At 36.0% G+C, this 16,929-nt stretch overlaps 1 protein-coding gene and 1 pseudogene across 3 annotated transcripts; one reads left to right on the top strand and one right to left on the bottom strand.

Moving 5' to 3' along the window:
* Positions 1-3,480: 3,480 nt before the first annotated feature.
* LOC145246479 (protein fem-1 homolog C-like) lies at positions 3,481-16,007 on the bottom strand. Of its 3 annotated transcripts, none has more exons than XM_080108098.1 (2): positions 15,896-16,007; positions 3,481-5,462 (listed from the first exon to the last, which is right to left on the bottom strand). In XM_080108098.1, the coding sequence occupies exon 2, from the start codon at positions 5,437-5,439 to the stop codon at positions 3,664-3,666; it is 1,776 nt and encodes a 591-aa protein (XP_079964224.1). In that variant the 5' UTR covers positions 5,440-5,462; positions 15,896-16,007; the 3' UTR covers positions 3,481-3,663. The 3 variants fall into 3 exon arrangements, with proteins under 3 accessions (XP_079964224.1, XP_079964225.1, XP_079964223.1); XM_080108099.1 differs by having other exon boundaries at positions 15,859-15,936; XM_080108097.1 differs by having other exon boundaries at positions 15,814-15,934.
* On the top strand, positions 9,343-9,473 carry LOC145246974 (U2 spliceosomal RNA; annotated as a pseudogene).
* Positions 16,008-16,929: the final 922 nt, after the last annotated feature.

A 16,929-nucleotide genomic window follows, 5' to 3' on the forward strand; every position in this document is an offset into this window, starting at 1 on the left:
AGGCAAGAGTCTTACAATTTCACTCGATCGACAAAGCAAATTAAGAGAACTTCACTAGCTTCACAGCTTTCAAAATATAAGCGTCTGTTGGTTCAATTTTTTTTTTTTTCAATTAATTACATTGAACATTAGGGGTATCTTTTTCCTGATACAGAGCCCCCAACGAATTTTTGGCATACATTTTTTGCTCGACCCTGCTGGATAAATGTCCGTTCTTATTTAGACCTAGCTAGACACTCGGCGTTGCCCGGTCGTACAATCCGCTTAAACATGATATTTTAACTAATGCAGATTGCGTATGTATTATTATAGAATCAATTCTCTTGATTATATCATGATTATACAGGGTGAACAGAAAGTCCTTGGACCATTTTTAGTTTTAAAATTAAATATTGTTAAAATCACTGTTTCTCTTTTCGAATAAAGTAAGTATTTAGTCCAACTATTGATCTAATTATTTTCAACAAAAATATTAAAATAATTTTGTTTAAACTTTCAGAAAAATAAGCAAATGAGAGGCCATAATTCAGCTTCATTGCGCGGGAAGGACAAACTCAGAGATTATTAAGCTCTTGAAAGTGGCTAAATCCACCGTGTACCATGTTGTGAACAGATTTAAGGAACTTGGTACATCTGAAGACCGTCCTAGGAGTGGAAGACCTCGCACTGCTCGAACAAAGAAGGTGATTAAAGCTGTCCAAGAGAGGGTAAGGAGGAACCCGAAGAGATCTGCAAGACAAATGGCTAAAGACATGAATGTAAGCGTGACCTCGATGAGAACCATCGTAAAAAACGATCTCCAGTTGTCCCCCTACAAGATGAGAAAGAGACAGTACCTCACACCTGCCCAAAAGCACAAGAGACTTAAAAGAGCAAAGCTTCTTCTTGGAGAACTGAAGGCTGGCACGGCAGAGCGAGAGATCGTTTTTTCTGATGAAAAACTCTTCACAATTGAAGCGACTGTTAACAATCAGAACGACAGAGTTTACGCAAAATCTTCAGAAAACATTGATGACTCCGTGAGAATAGTTTTCCGCCGACAAAAGCCGTCTTCCCTCATGGTGTGGGCTGCAGTCTCCAAATCTTGGAAGTCGCCTCTGATTTTCGTGGAGCAGGGAGTTAAGATCAACACAGATCGCTACATTAACGATATTTTGGTTCCAGCATTTGAAGAGATGAAGAAATACTTCAAAGATCAGCCTTTCACCTTCCAACAAGATGGAGCACCATCTCACACCTCCAGAAAAACTCAGGACTCGTGCCAACGTCATTTTCCAAGATTCTGGAGTAAGGAGATGTGGCCTCCTGCATCGCCTGATTTGAATCCCATGGATTTTTCGGTGTGGTCTTTGGAGGCAAAGGTCTGTTCTGTTGCTTATCCAAGTGTTGATGCTTTGAAGACATCTCTTCTGAGTGAATGGGCTAAAATACCTCAGGAAACGCTGCGTGCCTCGGTTGGTAACTTCAGACAGAGAATTGAACATCTAATCGAAAGGAAGGGACATCACATTGAAAATAAATAATTTGAATTTATTCTTGGTTTCCTAACTTATAATTTTCATTCATGTTTAATTTATATTTTTGTAATTTTCTATTAATAAACCACTTTTGAATTGGTCCAAGGACTTTCTGTTCACCCTGTATATGCCCAGTGGACTACATAGAAATAAGAAAATTAAGAAAATACAGTAGAACCCCGAGACACCGTGGTTCTAGGATATAATTTTTTTAGGTTATGATGTCGAATACGATGTCCCCCCCCCCGGCCCATAGTTACGATAATTTCCCCACCTTACGGTGTTATTTCATTATATACATGTGCATTATATATTGTACTGTATTTGGTAACTAAATTTTAATGCCGCATACCGGGGGCTATGCTGCAATGATAATGTTCAAATTCCATCCGAGTTTGTTTACAATATCTCGTAAACTGATATTTGGGCTTGATGAATGTGATGGAAAGTCACTTCTGATTAATGTTTAGTTAATAAATATGCAAACGAAGAAATAATTTGTGGCGATTTTATCGTAAATTGCATTAAAAAAAAAAAAAAAATTATATATATATATATATATATATATATATGGTGAGGTACACCCGGGCTTGAACACGAGATCATTCGAGCTGTAGTCAAATGCTCTACCACTAAGCTATATTTCCAGATGTCAATAATTCCGGGGGGGGGGGGGTAAAAAATATTCTGCTGAAATTATCTCCCTTGCCGGTGTAACGTAAATATTCCCTTGCAAAAATTATATTTATAAAGACTTGAGGGCCGAATTTTTTTCGATACTTATCAGATTAATTTCTGTATAAAACATATCTAAGAACACTGCCAGACATAAATTAGCTTTGTGTGACAATTGCAAAAGATGGGTTCCGAAATTGCAGAGCCTATGAAGAAGGAACTCACGCAAAATGACTTTATATAATAGAGATTACACTTAAAATAGTACAGAAAAATAACGAAGATATATTCCAAAAATTACGTCAATTGATTGATTTTTTTTTTTTTTTTTTTTTTTTTTTTTTTTTTTTAGAAATCTTGCGATTTTTCAGAATAATTTTTTCTTTGTTAATAAATGACATTTTAACATGGGTATCCTTAGGGTATTTAATTCAAACGTTAAAACAAATTATCCAGCAGGAATCCTTTTTTATTTACTTTTTAAAACAAGTTTTATTCACTTTGAAATTTATTTTCGCTTTCTTTGGCACGTTTTTGTGATATGGAGAATTAAAGAGAACTTTGATGCCGATAAGTGTCTAAGATCTCTCTGTACGAGAGTTTGCCAGAACCAACTTAGCGTGAGTATAATTTGTCCTAAAAGTAAACACTAACCAAATAAACAAAATCACGTCACATTTGCAGCCCAAGTAAGATCTCTTCGGCATGGCCAACATACGAGGAATGGTGCACCTTCTACAAGTAATGGTACCTCAAGGTTACTCCAGACTAGATGAATCCTTGTACTGGAATTCTGCAAGACCAAGAGACAAGAAACATATGCTATAACATTTTTAAATGATCAATTAATAAGAACTAAGCGGTCCAGGTGGCGATATAACTTTTTGGGCGATAAACGAGTAAAAAATATCCTGTAATTTCATATTAAAAAAAAAAAAAAAAAAAAATTGTCCAAACATAAAGTGCACAATAGCTTAATTAGTGTACCCAGTCATTGTACCAGTACCACGACTATGAACTAAAACATAGCCTTGATCCCCTAAGGGGCATCATAGGCCATCTACAACTTTCGTTGATGCTTTTGTAGCGACAATTCTCTTTTACGATGTGAGGGTGCTGGCCCCACACCCAACCTTCCCAGAAGGTACATACGGCACCTAGCCTTCCCAAATGGTCACCCGTCTGGTATTGACCAGGCTCAGCGTTGCTTAACTTCGGTGATTTGGCGAGAACCGGTGTGTCAGCGTGATTGTGGCGTACATGACTGACCTAGCCCGCTCTTAAAATGTTCTACATTATTGCAGTTGTTAAGTGCTCCTGGAAAATATTTCGTATATAAAAATTTCCAAAGCTTAAAATTAATCGTAATTTAAAACAAAATAACAGATTAAAGAAATTTTTTTCGAGTTTAGCGAAAAAAAAAAAAAAATAATAAAAATAAAATAATAAAAGTTAAATCTCTGGACGTTAATTATAAACGCGTTGAAAAACGAGAAAGCGCGTCAGTTTTAGAATGAGAATATATGACGTTTTGATATGACATGGGAAGGCGATTCTCGTAAGAGAGATGGTGTATGTTGACAGCCTCTGCCGCGAGACATTGCAACGTAATGGAATTTATGGGATATTGCAACATCCGACTTTTTCTCAACGAGCAACACAAGCAACGGCCGTCTTTGAAATTTTCGGGGCGGAAACCATGTTTCAAGAATGTCTTAAAAATCTCTTTGCTTTTATAGGTGAAGGATTCTACCATATAATGTACTGGAGTTTTTCCTCGTTCGTCAACGCACATGGCATCTGCCCCACATACCAGAAGAGCATGCGAAATACACTCCGGATATTCGTACTTTACACACAGATGGAGTAACGAGAACTGATGTGGGCCTGCCTTATCAGCTTGGACGATGGTTTTGATTCCATCGGTGAAACTATTGAAACTCTCGGGTAAGTAATCGTGGATCTTTACCAAGACGTTTATGAAGAGGCGTAGGTAGTAGTGTATCTGGAACACCAGCGGGTAACTATCGTCCGATTTCGAGGCTATGCGCTGGAAGAAATTCTCAATATGCTCTACGAGAACTTTAAAGAGTATATCCATCGCTTCCAAATTGTCCCCCAGTTCTTGTAGAGAATATGACGTCATCAAATAGATATCTGCAAACGCTTTTTCGAACAAGCGGTTGGTTGCGCCTCGGAGCGACTGCAAAAAAATTCGGTAGGGAATAACAAAGACATCAAGATCTTCAATCTGGCAGATAGCATCTCTTATAAAGGTCAGAGAATATGGATTCAATAAGCCAAACCTTGATACGAGAAACACAATTGCGCATCCGGTTATGTAGTCGAAGCAGTCCTGTACCCAATCGAACCCGTCTGGGATAACAAAAGGACATTCGACGCTGAAAATAGGTACAAATTTTGGCAGTCTTCTCAAAGCCATAGCTTTCTTCCAAAGCAGAATGGTGTCTGTCAGTTCTCTGCGAATCAAGTGATGGCAACACTTAATTTCACAAACCTCGGCCATTGTCGTGTCAAACTGAGAGTTATCAGACCTAAGCATCGCGACGATGTCCCACCGTTTTGCCATGATAGCAAAAAATAAAGCGCTCTCGCCGTAGTCGTTTCGAAACAGAACGTCAACCCTGAAAGACAGCAGCATTGAAATTCGACTCTTGTCCTGGGTTCTGACGGCTAACATTAAAGCAGTCTTGCCATTATAGTTCGCCAGATTAAGGTTAGCTCCATTCTGAATCAGATGGTTAATAATCTGCCAATTTGTTGAAGCAATCATTAAACAGCTTGTCCCTTTATAGTCGACCTTATTAACATCGGCTCCGTTTGCAATCAAATATCTAACCATTATATAATTGTCGTTAGACGAGGCTTGGTACAAGGCAGTTTGACGATAAATATCAGCGCCGTTGACATCGGCGCCATATCTGACGAGTTCCGTAACGATTTCCATGTCGTTCTGTTCCGCAGCCAACACGAGGCAAGGACAGCTCACGTCATTGTCCAGACCGTCATCGTTAGGGTCAGCCCTGCAAGTGCGAAGGAGGTAATCCACGATGGAGAGGCGTCTGTATTTAACGGCAAGGAAAAGGAGAGAGTTGCACTGCTCTTTCTTGGACACGATTTTTCTCAGCGATTTTGGCGAGTAATTTTTTAGTAAGGTTTTCATTTCATCGAGTCGATCGTCGATTATTAATCGTGCGAGGTTTCGAGGGCTCGCCCACTCCATCATAAAACTTATACGTCAGGCAGCACCTAAAAAAAAAAAAAAAAAAAATTTTTAATTAAGAAAATATATAAATTACTTGAGTATAATATGGAGACTACAAAAGAGGCCAAGAATATTTTAACTAATTCACACAGAAGGAAAATTGCCACTGAGAAAGTGGCTAATATTCAGAATCCTGTCTACATTAGCACTATAAAAAGCGAGATGTCTGTTCAGATTCCATTTAAATTTAGACATGTTAGTACAGTCCGAAACAGAACATTGAAATCCTAAGTTTATCAGTTTGAAAGAAGAAATTATTGTTGTACAAGGCTTTCCAACATTTGAAGACCTAAAATGAATACGGGATTTTGCTGCTTGTCGGGAGAATGCATATCGAAGGGGACTTTAAAACAGGCACAGGGATGCATCCTGGCGAAGGGACAGAGGTTTTAGCTTGGTTGATAGAGCATAGCCTATTAGGTTGGATATTTTTAAAGGATACAGAGAGCCTAGTGATAGATTTACCCGCCCAGATGTGGCAACAATATTCCATGCATGAACGAATAGTGGATTTGTAGAGATAAAGAATGCTGTCGGGGTAGGGGAATAGTTTTCTAGCACGGTAGAGAGAGCTCATTTTTCAGCAGCTTTGGAAAAGTCTTCAACACATCTCGCCTGTAAATGTTAAGCAAAGGAGTTTGAACGATGAGGTATAGTGTTAGTTAGGATTATGAAATATTTCTTTGCCTATATATCGAATTCACCCCAAAACCAACCGATCATAAACAATTTTGTAACAATTGTTAAGAGTAAGGGTCGCTCGTGTGGGATATATTTAGTTTAATGATGAAACGTATTAACAGCACCTAAAAAACAAAAGATTTAGTTATATCATTCTCGTATAATCTTTAGAGTTATGTATATCTTTATATATTATACATACAGGATTCTCTTCTAAACTAATTAACCGATCATTGGAGTTTTCGAATTTAACTGTAAAGAGTAGATATTGCTTGTATAAGATATTTAGCTTTTATTCTAAGTAGATAAAAACGATGAAAGTGCTTCATACAAAAATCTAATAATCCGAATTTAAGTTTGGCTTGAGTATTTTAAAACATTTTTCATTATAAAATTATATCTATACATCTATCTACATTTATACTTTACGCCCGGGCAAAGCCAGGCGCGCCCCTTGCTAGTCCGATCTAAAAAAAATAATAAAAAATATAAAATAGCACAGCAGATAAAGTGCACAAGTATCGTGTCCTATGAATTTAAAATCGATATTTCTGTACAATACGAAACGGTCTTATTTTATTTCATAACCCTAAAATAGTTCGCTACTGGTGCATATTACAAACCGGATTTCTCGTAGGTGTCCAGTAGGGTCGGAACAGGAACTTCCGCAAACCGCCGGAATATAGAGTGCTGGTCAATTAAACTATTAGAGTAGAAGGCTTCCCGAAATATAGGGGGATTTTCTGCTGATCGGGTTAGTCGTGGGTATGTACGTCGGCAGGGCACAAGAACTATGAGTTCATTAGATCATATTCCATTAAAATGCTTGTAAAATAGGTACAAGGATGCAACATCCCAGTGATCAACCAATCAGAAAGTGATGACAAGTGGTTAGCCAATACGAAACAAAGCAGACGACTTTTGATAAATAGAAAGAAAAAATAGTTCTTAAATTTTAATCAGTCATAACAATGGCGTACACAAATTTAAATCAGCCTAGATAAAATATTACCGGCGCCAGAGCCAGTCCTAACTCCTACCCCTACCCCCCCCCCTCAAAAAATAAATTACTGGTGTGTAAGGTACAATTTTATCTTGGCTTTTCATCGTGAAAAAGAAAAAAATTGTTTATACTTATTTACATAAAACATTCATGACGGTAGGTTGTTATAATTTATATTGTTCTCAGGTTTTTGTTTATTGAAAAATAGTACCCGATAAATGTGGTTTCTTGGCGTTTTGCAATTTGATCAAATTTCTTAGCGGCTTTTATGAGTTGATTGTTGTTCGGCATATTCTGACGGGATGTATTAGGTGCCGGTCGAGCCCAAGCAGATATTTACAGAAATCCAATTTGTAAAATGCACCAGTACTGCTAATTCATTTCGTGAAGTTAACAAAACAAAAAAATGAAAAAAATAAATAAATTAATTAAAAAATAAACTCAAAAGTGAAATTTTTTTTTAAAGCGAGTAACAGCGCCTTTTTCATTTTTTATATTTCGGTAAAAATCGAACAAGATTCGGTTTTCTTCGTTTAAAGTCGGAATTACTTAAAACTACAAATGTATGGATACGTATTCCGAAAAGCACATTTTTCAGGTTATGTCGACTCGCAGAGTAGAAAACACAGATGTTTAGGTAATTTTGCAATTTACGAAGCTTGCTAATAATGATAGAACACCATTCTTAAAATAGGAAGGGTACTTTTTAACTATTCTACACCTTGACTTAATAATTTAATAAACAATATCGTAAAAAATGAATTTAATTTGAAAAATCCTATCCAAAAATAGTATAGTCCATAAACTGCACAAGTAGCCATAAAAGAAATGTATGCAATACCACTAATGGATATAAAAACTGAGCGAATCATTACTAAAGACTCAAATTATTAATCCTTAAAATTTGAAAACTGCATGGACGATATAAAACATCCTGTTTTTTTTTTTTTTTTTTTTATAGATGTGGATTAACTTGGATTATTCCAACTATTGTTTTCCTCTTTAGTACTTTACTCACATTTCGACCGATGTAACCTCCGACCTTATCTATCTAGGATGCTTACGCATCCATATTACCGCGCTATTTTTTAATGGTATTTCCGATTGAAATACTCGGTAACCCGGATATTAGAGACCCTAATATTAAAACAGATTTTCTCTGGTCCCAAATTAAGGCCCGTGTTAATGTACTGTGTAACCCTGATATAGGAACCGTAGGAGCCGGTAAGAAGTCTCATATCGGGATTACACTGTACAATTTTTACTATATTTTTTTAGTTATTAAATTGTTAAATAAAAGTACAGAATAGTTACAAAACCCTCTCCCCATGTTAAGAATGGTTTTCTAAATGTTTCAGCGAGGTAACAGATGCTTATGTACCGTATCTTGTCCAACCCGGAGTCAGTACTGAAGTTCGAACGAAACCCTTCATTCAAAAAGGTTTAAGATGTCTTTCTGTCATGGCTGACGGAAAGAGAACATGCTATTCCCATGAATCAGACAAAGGGTTCAGTTCGAAATGCCGTGCAGACTCCTAGGTTAAATACGATACATTCGAAGAAGATCAGCGGGTACCTCGGCTGAAATGTGAAAATAACACTCAAGATGGCAACAGTAACACGAATAACAAATATTACATACGCCACTTACTTCAAGCCTCGAAAGCAAAACCAGTGTGAAGTAACGAAGGATGGAAAAATCACAACCCAACCTTGATAGATATGGAGTTAAGAACCTCATATCACTGTTTAACGGTCCTGTTAGACTCACCTAAACGCCACACTTGATCTTTAAATTTTCATGTTGCCATGGAATTTCACATTAGTGGCAGGGAAAAGGGTGCGTTTATTATAAATAGAGTGTTTAGTCGCGTGCAAGCGACTCTAAGTATCTCCGTCGGTCTGTCCATAAAACTTGTTTGTGCTTGGCCTTTTTGGTTAAGATAATAGATGTTGTTCTTAGCTTTTTAAGCTTTTCTTGGCTCTCGGGCCAAGATCAAAGTGTAGTATCTTTTCCGGCAGATACTGCAAGCAAAGACCATATGTGGGGACAACCCTTCATACCAATTGTCACTATCCAGCTCCCCTACTCCCCGGGAAGTTGGTCCCCATTTCCCCTTCACTCCTCACATTAAAAATCGGCCTTGTACCTAATTTGCTCGGGGGGGGGGCAAATAAATACGCTTTTCTTGGCCTTTTGGCCAAGATCAAAGTGTAGTATCTTTTCTTACATGCTATACTTTTGTTTGTAACCTTGTATAAAATGGGAATCACTTTTCTGTATTAATTTAATGTAAAATGATCACCCACTTTACAGTCAGTCTCAAAGTCATTCTCCAGATCATTCAAGTGGTTTTGGAAGGATTCTAGTTATTGTTTAAGCATTAAAGTCATTTACTTTTTATTTGAGTCATTTCAGCCCATTTTCGGTCATTTTAGTTTATCTTTAAGAATTATTTGTCAGTCCTACATTCACGCATTCATTCATTACACGAGAGCACGCGACTAATGGCTATCGGCCTTGTTTATTTAAAAATGTCGAAAATCCCGAACAGAGTTGAACTGGATGGCCAGAGATGGTGCCGGTATAAAGGTTGCGAAATGATCGTTATTTCGCGACCCCAACTCGGGAGTCAGTTAACAGCTAGATTACAGAAATACAACGCATTGACTCTGGAGAGTTGTTGGACAAGCTCCGAAAGGAACCAACGACACCCGCAGAGCTCCACCCCCTCGGTCAACAGCATACCTCATTATCACGCCCAGACTTGGAATGGTGCATGTACGTCGGCAACCAACTGGTAACAGATAAAGTGCTCATTGAGATACCGTTAGCAACCTACCGCGTCACGTAACCTGAATAGACGCAATATAAGAAACTACTGGGCAGACGGGGAACACTGCAGAGCACGGACGACGTTGGCACCTCTCCCAGAACTCTCTCGATAAATGGCGTGCACCTATGACCAACTAGCCCAAGGCATGTTCAATAGATGTCAAAAGGCCAGCCCCCCCCCCCCAGTAACAACGTAAAATGGGCGAGTCGAAGAGGCCTTAGTGTAGAATAGACTTTCTTGGACCTCCATCCCCTTCTTGGCATTGGTGCTTCCTTATTTTTTCTACAAAATCGATATTAAAAAATCAGATTTATTCGAAGTTGAACAATCGGTACTCATGCACTTATTGATCCGTTAACGTTATTTAAGAAGCCATTCTTAACATGGGCAGGGTGTTTTGTACCTATTCTGTATTTTAACCTTACAATTGAATAAAAAAATAAAATAAACTTGGAAATACGATTTAAAAAATAGCGCGGATAACTAAGTGCATTAGCACCTAGCAATCTATTATATTAACAGGCCACCCGGCATTGCCCAGTCGTAAAATACACTTAAATATATTTAGATTTATGCGGATTTTGCTTTTATTGAACCTAATATAACCGAGAATCGAAACCAAACCGTTTAGCTTACGATTTACTTTTTCCTTTGACGTTAATGACTATTATGAAGACATGTTTTCAAAGCTAAAAATTAAAACATGAACCAATAGTTTACAAATATGCATGCATAACTAATAGTTACGCATGCATATTCGTAATACCGTCGTTCAACCTTCAGCTGGCAATTTCCATTTTCTTTAATTTTCACTTTTGCCCCAATTTTCTACAGCTAAAACGCTAATATAAAGTTTCGCATGGGTTCAAATACCTTATATGAAGTTTTATATCTAGACCAAAAACCAAAGGAGTTTGGTAGGCAAAATTTTTTAAAATATTCGCATACATAAATATATAGAAAGTTGTTTACTATAACGTTTTTACTAATATTATGCAAGTATAAATCATGTAGAATATCTGCATGAATCTACGTTATAGTTAACTAAAGATGATCATGCCATAAGACAACCGAAACAAACCTAATAGGGAATTAAAATGAATGTTTAAAATATATATATATATATATATATATATATATATATATATATATATTCAAATTCGCTAGATCTTTTGCAGATAAATGCAATTCCACAACCCATATGTAAGAAAATTGTATTTTCTTTAATAGAAAAAAGGTTTTTAATATATCAACACACAAAAAACCCAAATTTATAGGATATAGATAGTTTGTGGACCTTGCTATTTTTATAGTTTTACAAAAATTCAATCGTTACAATATCTTATGTATTGTAAACTGTCTCATGTAAAAGAATGTATTTCAGCCTTGTCCGTATTCTGCAGAAGTACCCATGTTCAAAAATGGCATTATTTCAGCAAGGTCCTTAACCTGCAGAAGTCCGTCAAAACAAAAGAAATGGTACTTATGCAGAAAAGGCACCGCGTTTTTTTTGTTTTTTTTTGCTTTTGCAGTGCTAATTCAGATTGGCATTTATGGTGGCAATTCAAAGTAAAAATACAAAAAATTTCGTGTGATATACGGGCCGAACATGAAATATTAAAATTTGATTTTTTTTTTTTTTTTTTTTTTTTTATTCAAGAAAATCAAATTTGACGCCTCAGCGAGTTGTAGGGAGTTCTGTCGATCAGGATTAAATCCAATGAAATAAAAATAGAGATAATTCTTCAAACTGAAATCAACCTTATTTTCACTATAATTTAGTAAAATCACTGAAAGTCATGCATTTTGATTTTCTTAGTTATAACAAACACTTGATCGATTTACGTAATTTTTGGAATATGACTTCGTTCCGTGACGAGTACATAATTTTTGGTGCTAATGTACTTATTGATCCGCACTATTTTTAATAGAAAAAAGTTTCGATATCTTTCTTAAATTGTAAGGTTTAAATACAGAATAGGTACAAAATACCCTCCTCATGTTAAGAATGGTTTCTAAATAACATTTCAGCAAGGGTCAAATGCACTAGTACATAATTTTTCTGTATTTTTAAACAAGTGGAATTCTAAAAACAAAAATCATATTTTTTACTTTTACGGTATATTTTGTTTATCAAATTGTTAGGTGAAAGTACAGATTAGTTACAAATTACTCGGGTTAATAACGAATTTCTAAACCTTATTCTTTCAGCGTGGTATTTTTTCGGAATTGACCAAGAATTACATTCTCATTACCTTAATAACCCTAAGTCTGTGCAACGATAGTTTATATTTGCAAAAACAACGTTGGAGTTTATATTTGCTGTCTTTCGAGACCGCCAAAACTATTACATTTTCACCCTAAAAACAAGGCACATTGCCACTTTGGTGTAGGGGCTATCAGGGACATAAGCTACTGGGGTACTTTGTAGGGAGTTGGGCAACAAGATGTCGGTTCACGTTACACTTGAACTTCTGCATGTCAGTACAGTTGGGGGAAGCAGGGAGTCTGAATAAAATTCCAAAGTCTAGCGGTTCTGGGGAAGAAACTACTGAAGTAGAAAGCTCTCATACATTTAGTCAGTACAGTTGGGGGAAGCAGGGAGTCCGAGTAAAATTTGTTTGTGTTGGACTTGAAGACATCCAGGTTGAAGTCGGGAGGGAAACAGGCAAGCGGAACAGAGTTCCACAGGCTCGCGGTTCTGGGGAAGAAACTACTGGAGTAGAAAGCTCTCATACATTTAGGTATCTCCACTGTAGGGGTAGGATTTAGCTTCTTGTCGGGTCAGTTGAGGGTATTCACGTCGTGGGACCACAAGTGCTTGCAGTTCGTCAGAATTCACCGTTAAAATATTTATAGAACAAGCAGAGGGACGCAACATTTCGTCGGTGGGACAGAGGCTGAAGCTTAGATGACAGTTAGGACCTATCAGGTTGGCGACTCTTTTGAACCTTGTCTTAGAGTGAGAGACAAGTAGCAGATGCACTAGCCCAAATATGACAACAGTATTCCATACATGGGCGAATGGTTGCCTTATAGAGGTGCAGGATACTTTCGGACGTTAGTAGCTTTCTAGCACGGTAGAGAGCCTACCTTCGCAGCAGTCCTGGCAATGCTCTCAATTTAATTGTTCCAACCCATGTTTCCTGTGAACGTTAGACCGAGGAGTTTGAAAGTGCTTTCAGATAATGAATCTTGGCCATTGCTATTGGTGGTAGAGAAGGTTTCTTGTAGTTATTAAAGGAAACAAGTTTAGTGCTGGTAGCATTGAATGTGACCATCCATTTGTCCCCATTCCACTACAGATTGGAGGTCATCCTCTAGTGTTTCTGCCATTTCCTTTGGTTTCAAGTGATATTATGAAACAGGAAGAATTCTTAAATAGTGAATACGGTTTTCATGTTGAAAACTTTTTGCAAAATGTTAGACAAATAGGCTTTTTTTCTTCTTTTACTAACTGCAACTCAACATTTACCATTAAATTGACAAACTGGCCATGTCTAAAAATTTAGGGCACAAATTTAAAACATCGGAAATGGACTCGGTTTATGTAAATATAGAAGTCAGGAAACATGAAACGAAGCCACATTGAACTACTTTTATCAAAGATAAATTTGTTTTCTTTAATATTAAAATATCGAACTATTTTATAAATTTTCATACATTACAAAATTCCATTTAATCTTAATATTTTTATACAAATGTTTAAAACAAGGGTAAAACGCGAGAACGCTTTGTTTTACAGTGGTTTTAAAAAAATGGGACAAATTTAAATTTAGGTCAAATTCATTCACATTCGACATGTCAACTTTTATAGGTCTCCAGGTATGCTGACAAAGGTGGGGTGGGGGTCTATTCCGAAAGCAGTTTTTAACATAAGGTGGGGGGGGAGGGATATTCGTTGTAAGAATACTCGAATACCGACATTACTAATGGACTTTAAAAAAAAAAAAAAAAAAAGTTATATTTATGAAAATATATAAAAATACGAAGAGTATAAAAGCGTTATTCGTTTTCTATTTATGACGTGCAAGAATACAAAATATGAATTACAAGTACATAATTTTCGACCGATCCTTTACTCTAATGAAAGTATATAAATTTTATCCTTTCGGATACTGCAATTTTTGGAGGCGTCTGTGCAGGTTAATAAAAAAATTAGAACGAAACGAGATTTAAATTTCCATTCAATTTTTATACTGGTAAAACAGGTGTATCAGAATTTTTGTAGGAATTCGACACCCCTAACACAAAAATTTCTTTTAAAAGTGGGTTGTTTATTTTCTTTATGGATTATACTTCCAAAATAAACTTTATAAAAAGTAATAGAAATTTAAAAAAAAAAAAAAAAAACTAATAAAATTAATTGAATTTTACGAGTTCAGTATTTTTCAATTTTTAAACTTTAAATCAATTTTTCTATCGATTCTAGTTTTACGATATTTTCAGGGTCAATGTGAAATTATGACCCTTCCAATAAACCGAATATAATAGTTTAGACAAACGTTTTTGATAATTCACGCCCCCCTCCCTTTTTGAAATGTCGATTAAGGCAATTCACTCAAAGTTTTACACATCACAAATTCAAGATAAAAGATCAATAAATATATTCAAATTTAAAACAAAAAGAGTTCAGAAATTTACCTGTAAAGTCTAAAGCCTTAAAAAAAAATTTAAAATGAAACCCTGGTCTTTGCCCCTTTAATTTAAAAAAATTAAGGGTTTGAATTACATTTTTCGAGTAGTTATAAGCTTGGAAAGACAGGGGGTCGAATTCAATATTTTTCACGAAATTTCTGACACCTAGTAAAACAGCGTTTTCCGCAAGTTTTACCAAAAGTTTTTTTTATAACAAATTATGAAAGACAATTTAAGACTATAGAATTGTAAAATTAGGTTATTTTTATATGGTTTTTGTATTTTCGTTTAATGTTTGCAGATTTCTATAAACAGAGTCCACTTCCGGTATCTTAACTTTGCGTACTGAATTGTTAGACAGGCGAATTTTAACTTTTCGAGTATGTTGAAAACAAATACTACATTTAATTTGGGGCGGACAAGTAGTTTTGTTGACCTTTATTCTATGTAATCAATTAGGTTTTCACTGGCGTCCAACGAAAATTTACTAATGTGCATGCGTTACAAAACATCGCCTCATGTTAAGAATGGCGAACGCCATTGAGGGTAAGTAATACATTAGAAAAAGAGATACTCATACAGAGAGTGACCGTGCTCAAATAACGTTATTATTTAAGCCATTCTTAACATGAGGAGGGTGTTTTGTACCTATTCTGTACTTTAACCGTACAGTTGAATAAAAACTTTAAACGTGGAAATACGATTTAAAAGAGTGCGGATCACTCTGCATTAGCACCGAAAAAATGTTTATATTCAGAAAACTACTTGTCTGGCCTAAATTTTAATGTGATATTAGTTTTCAGCATACCCGAAAACCTATATAGATCGTCATTTTAAAAAAGGTGAGTTTTAAGGTGGACAGAAAGTAAAAATTTACTGCCAAATTTATAACAAATGAGATCCGATTAAATAAATCTTTAAAATTAAAACTAACTTCCTCTATTCGGACGTTTATAATAAAGAGACAGTACCGTGCAAAAATAACGTTATTAAAAAAATATATCCTACTGAGAAGAGAGAGGGTTGTAACTATTCTGTACTTTCACGTAACAATTTAACAAAAAGATACTGTAAAATTTAACTCTAAAATAATAGTTTTAAAAAGTTAGCATGGTACCTTCTCTGCATAAGAACCAAAACCTACTCGATGGTTTTTACTAAAAATAAAAATATTACCTTTTCTACGTTACATAAAATTAGATTCGCATTCACTGTAGTTACCTGGGATCGTGATTTTTAACATAGAAAATAAACTTGCCTTCTCACTTTTCTTTTTACCCTGACGACTGAAAAAAAAAATAATAAAAACCTACTTCCGTTTGATTGAATCAGTCATATTTATTTAAAGGAATTAAAATAATCACTTCCGGTTTAGAAAATGACACCAGTTAAACTAAAATACAAAAGGTGAAAAACTCTGCTATGGTTTAATAGTCAAATTTTTAAAATAAATTTAAAAAAAAATAAATAAAAAATAAAAAAATAAATAAATAAATTGTAGTAATCGTACAGCAAAAACATCCTTTAAAGAAAACAGCATGTTAAATTATATTTCAGAATTAAAATAAACAAGGATTCATTTTTTTAAATTTTTTTTTACATGGACTTTACCACTTATCAAGGCCCAATGGCCACTCAGGGATAAGGGTTATTGTGTGTACAGTAATCAAAGGGATAGTGTAGCAATAGTATTGGAGAATTGGTAAGGTGTCATTACTTGGGGGGGCGGTTCATCAGGAATTTGTTTGTGTTGGACTTGAAGACATCCAGGTTGAAGTCAGGAGGGAAACAGGCAAGCGGAACAGAGTTCCACAGGCTCGCAGTTCTAAGAAAAAAGCTTTGTTCATGGTATCTACGTTTTGATTTAGGCACAGATAGGGAGTGGGGAAAATTATTGACGGTGGTTTCAGCTAGTCGGGTGTTTTTTGAGAAAGATTGGCGAGGGGGGACCAGAGAATTGAGCTCAGACGAGCACCTGCCATGGAAATAACGATAGAACAATGACAGGCTCGCTACGTCTCTTCTGTTGGAAAGGGGTTGCAGGGTAGAGAAAAGGGCATCCCCCACCAAGCCACGGAGTCTATTTTGTACTCTGTCAAGGCAGGATAGGCTGTTTTTAGCAGCCCCCGCCCAGATGTGGCAGCAGTACTCCATCTTTGGACGTACTTGACTCTTATATAGATAGAGAATTGCATCATTAGTGAGATATCTTCTGGAGCGGTAGAAGGATCCCACCATTTTCCCAGCGACCTTGGCCACAGACTTGATGTATGTGTTCCATTTAAGATCAGG

This window comes from Euprymna scolopes, chromosome 24 (genome assembly GCF_053919585.1).
Source record: "Euprymna scolopes isolate OS-2025 chromosome 24, ASM5391958v1, whole genome shotgun sequence".
NCBI classification, from domain to species: Eukaryota; Metazoa; Mollusca; class Cephalopoda; order Sepiida; family Sepiolidae; genus Euprymna; species Euprymna scolopes.

Bases quoted from the DNA above. Each gene is read 5' to 3' on its own strand.
- LOC145246479 (XM_080108098.1), bottom strand. From the start codon at position 5,439: ATGATGGAGTGGGCGAGCCCTCGAAACCTCGCACGATTAATAATCGAC.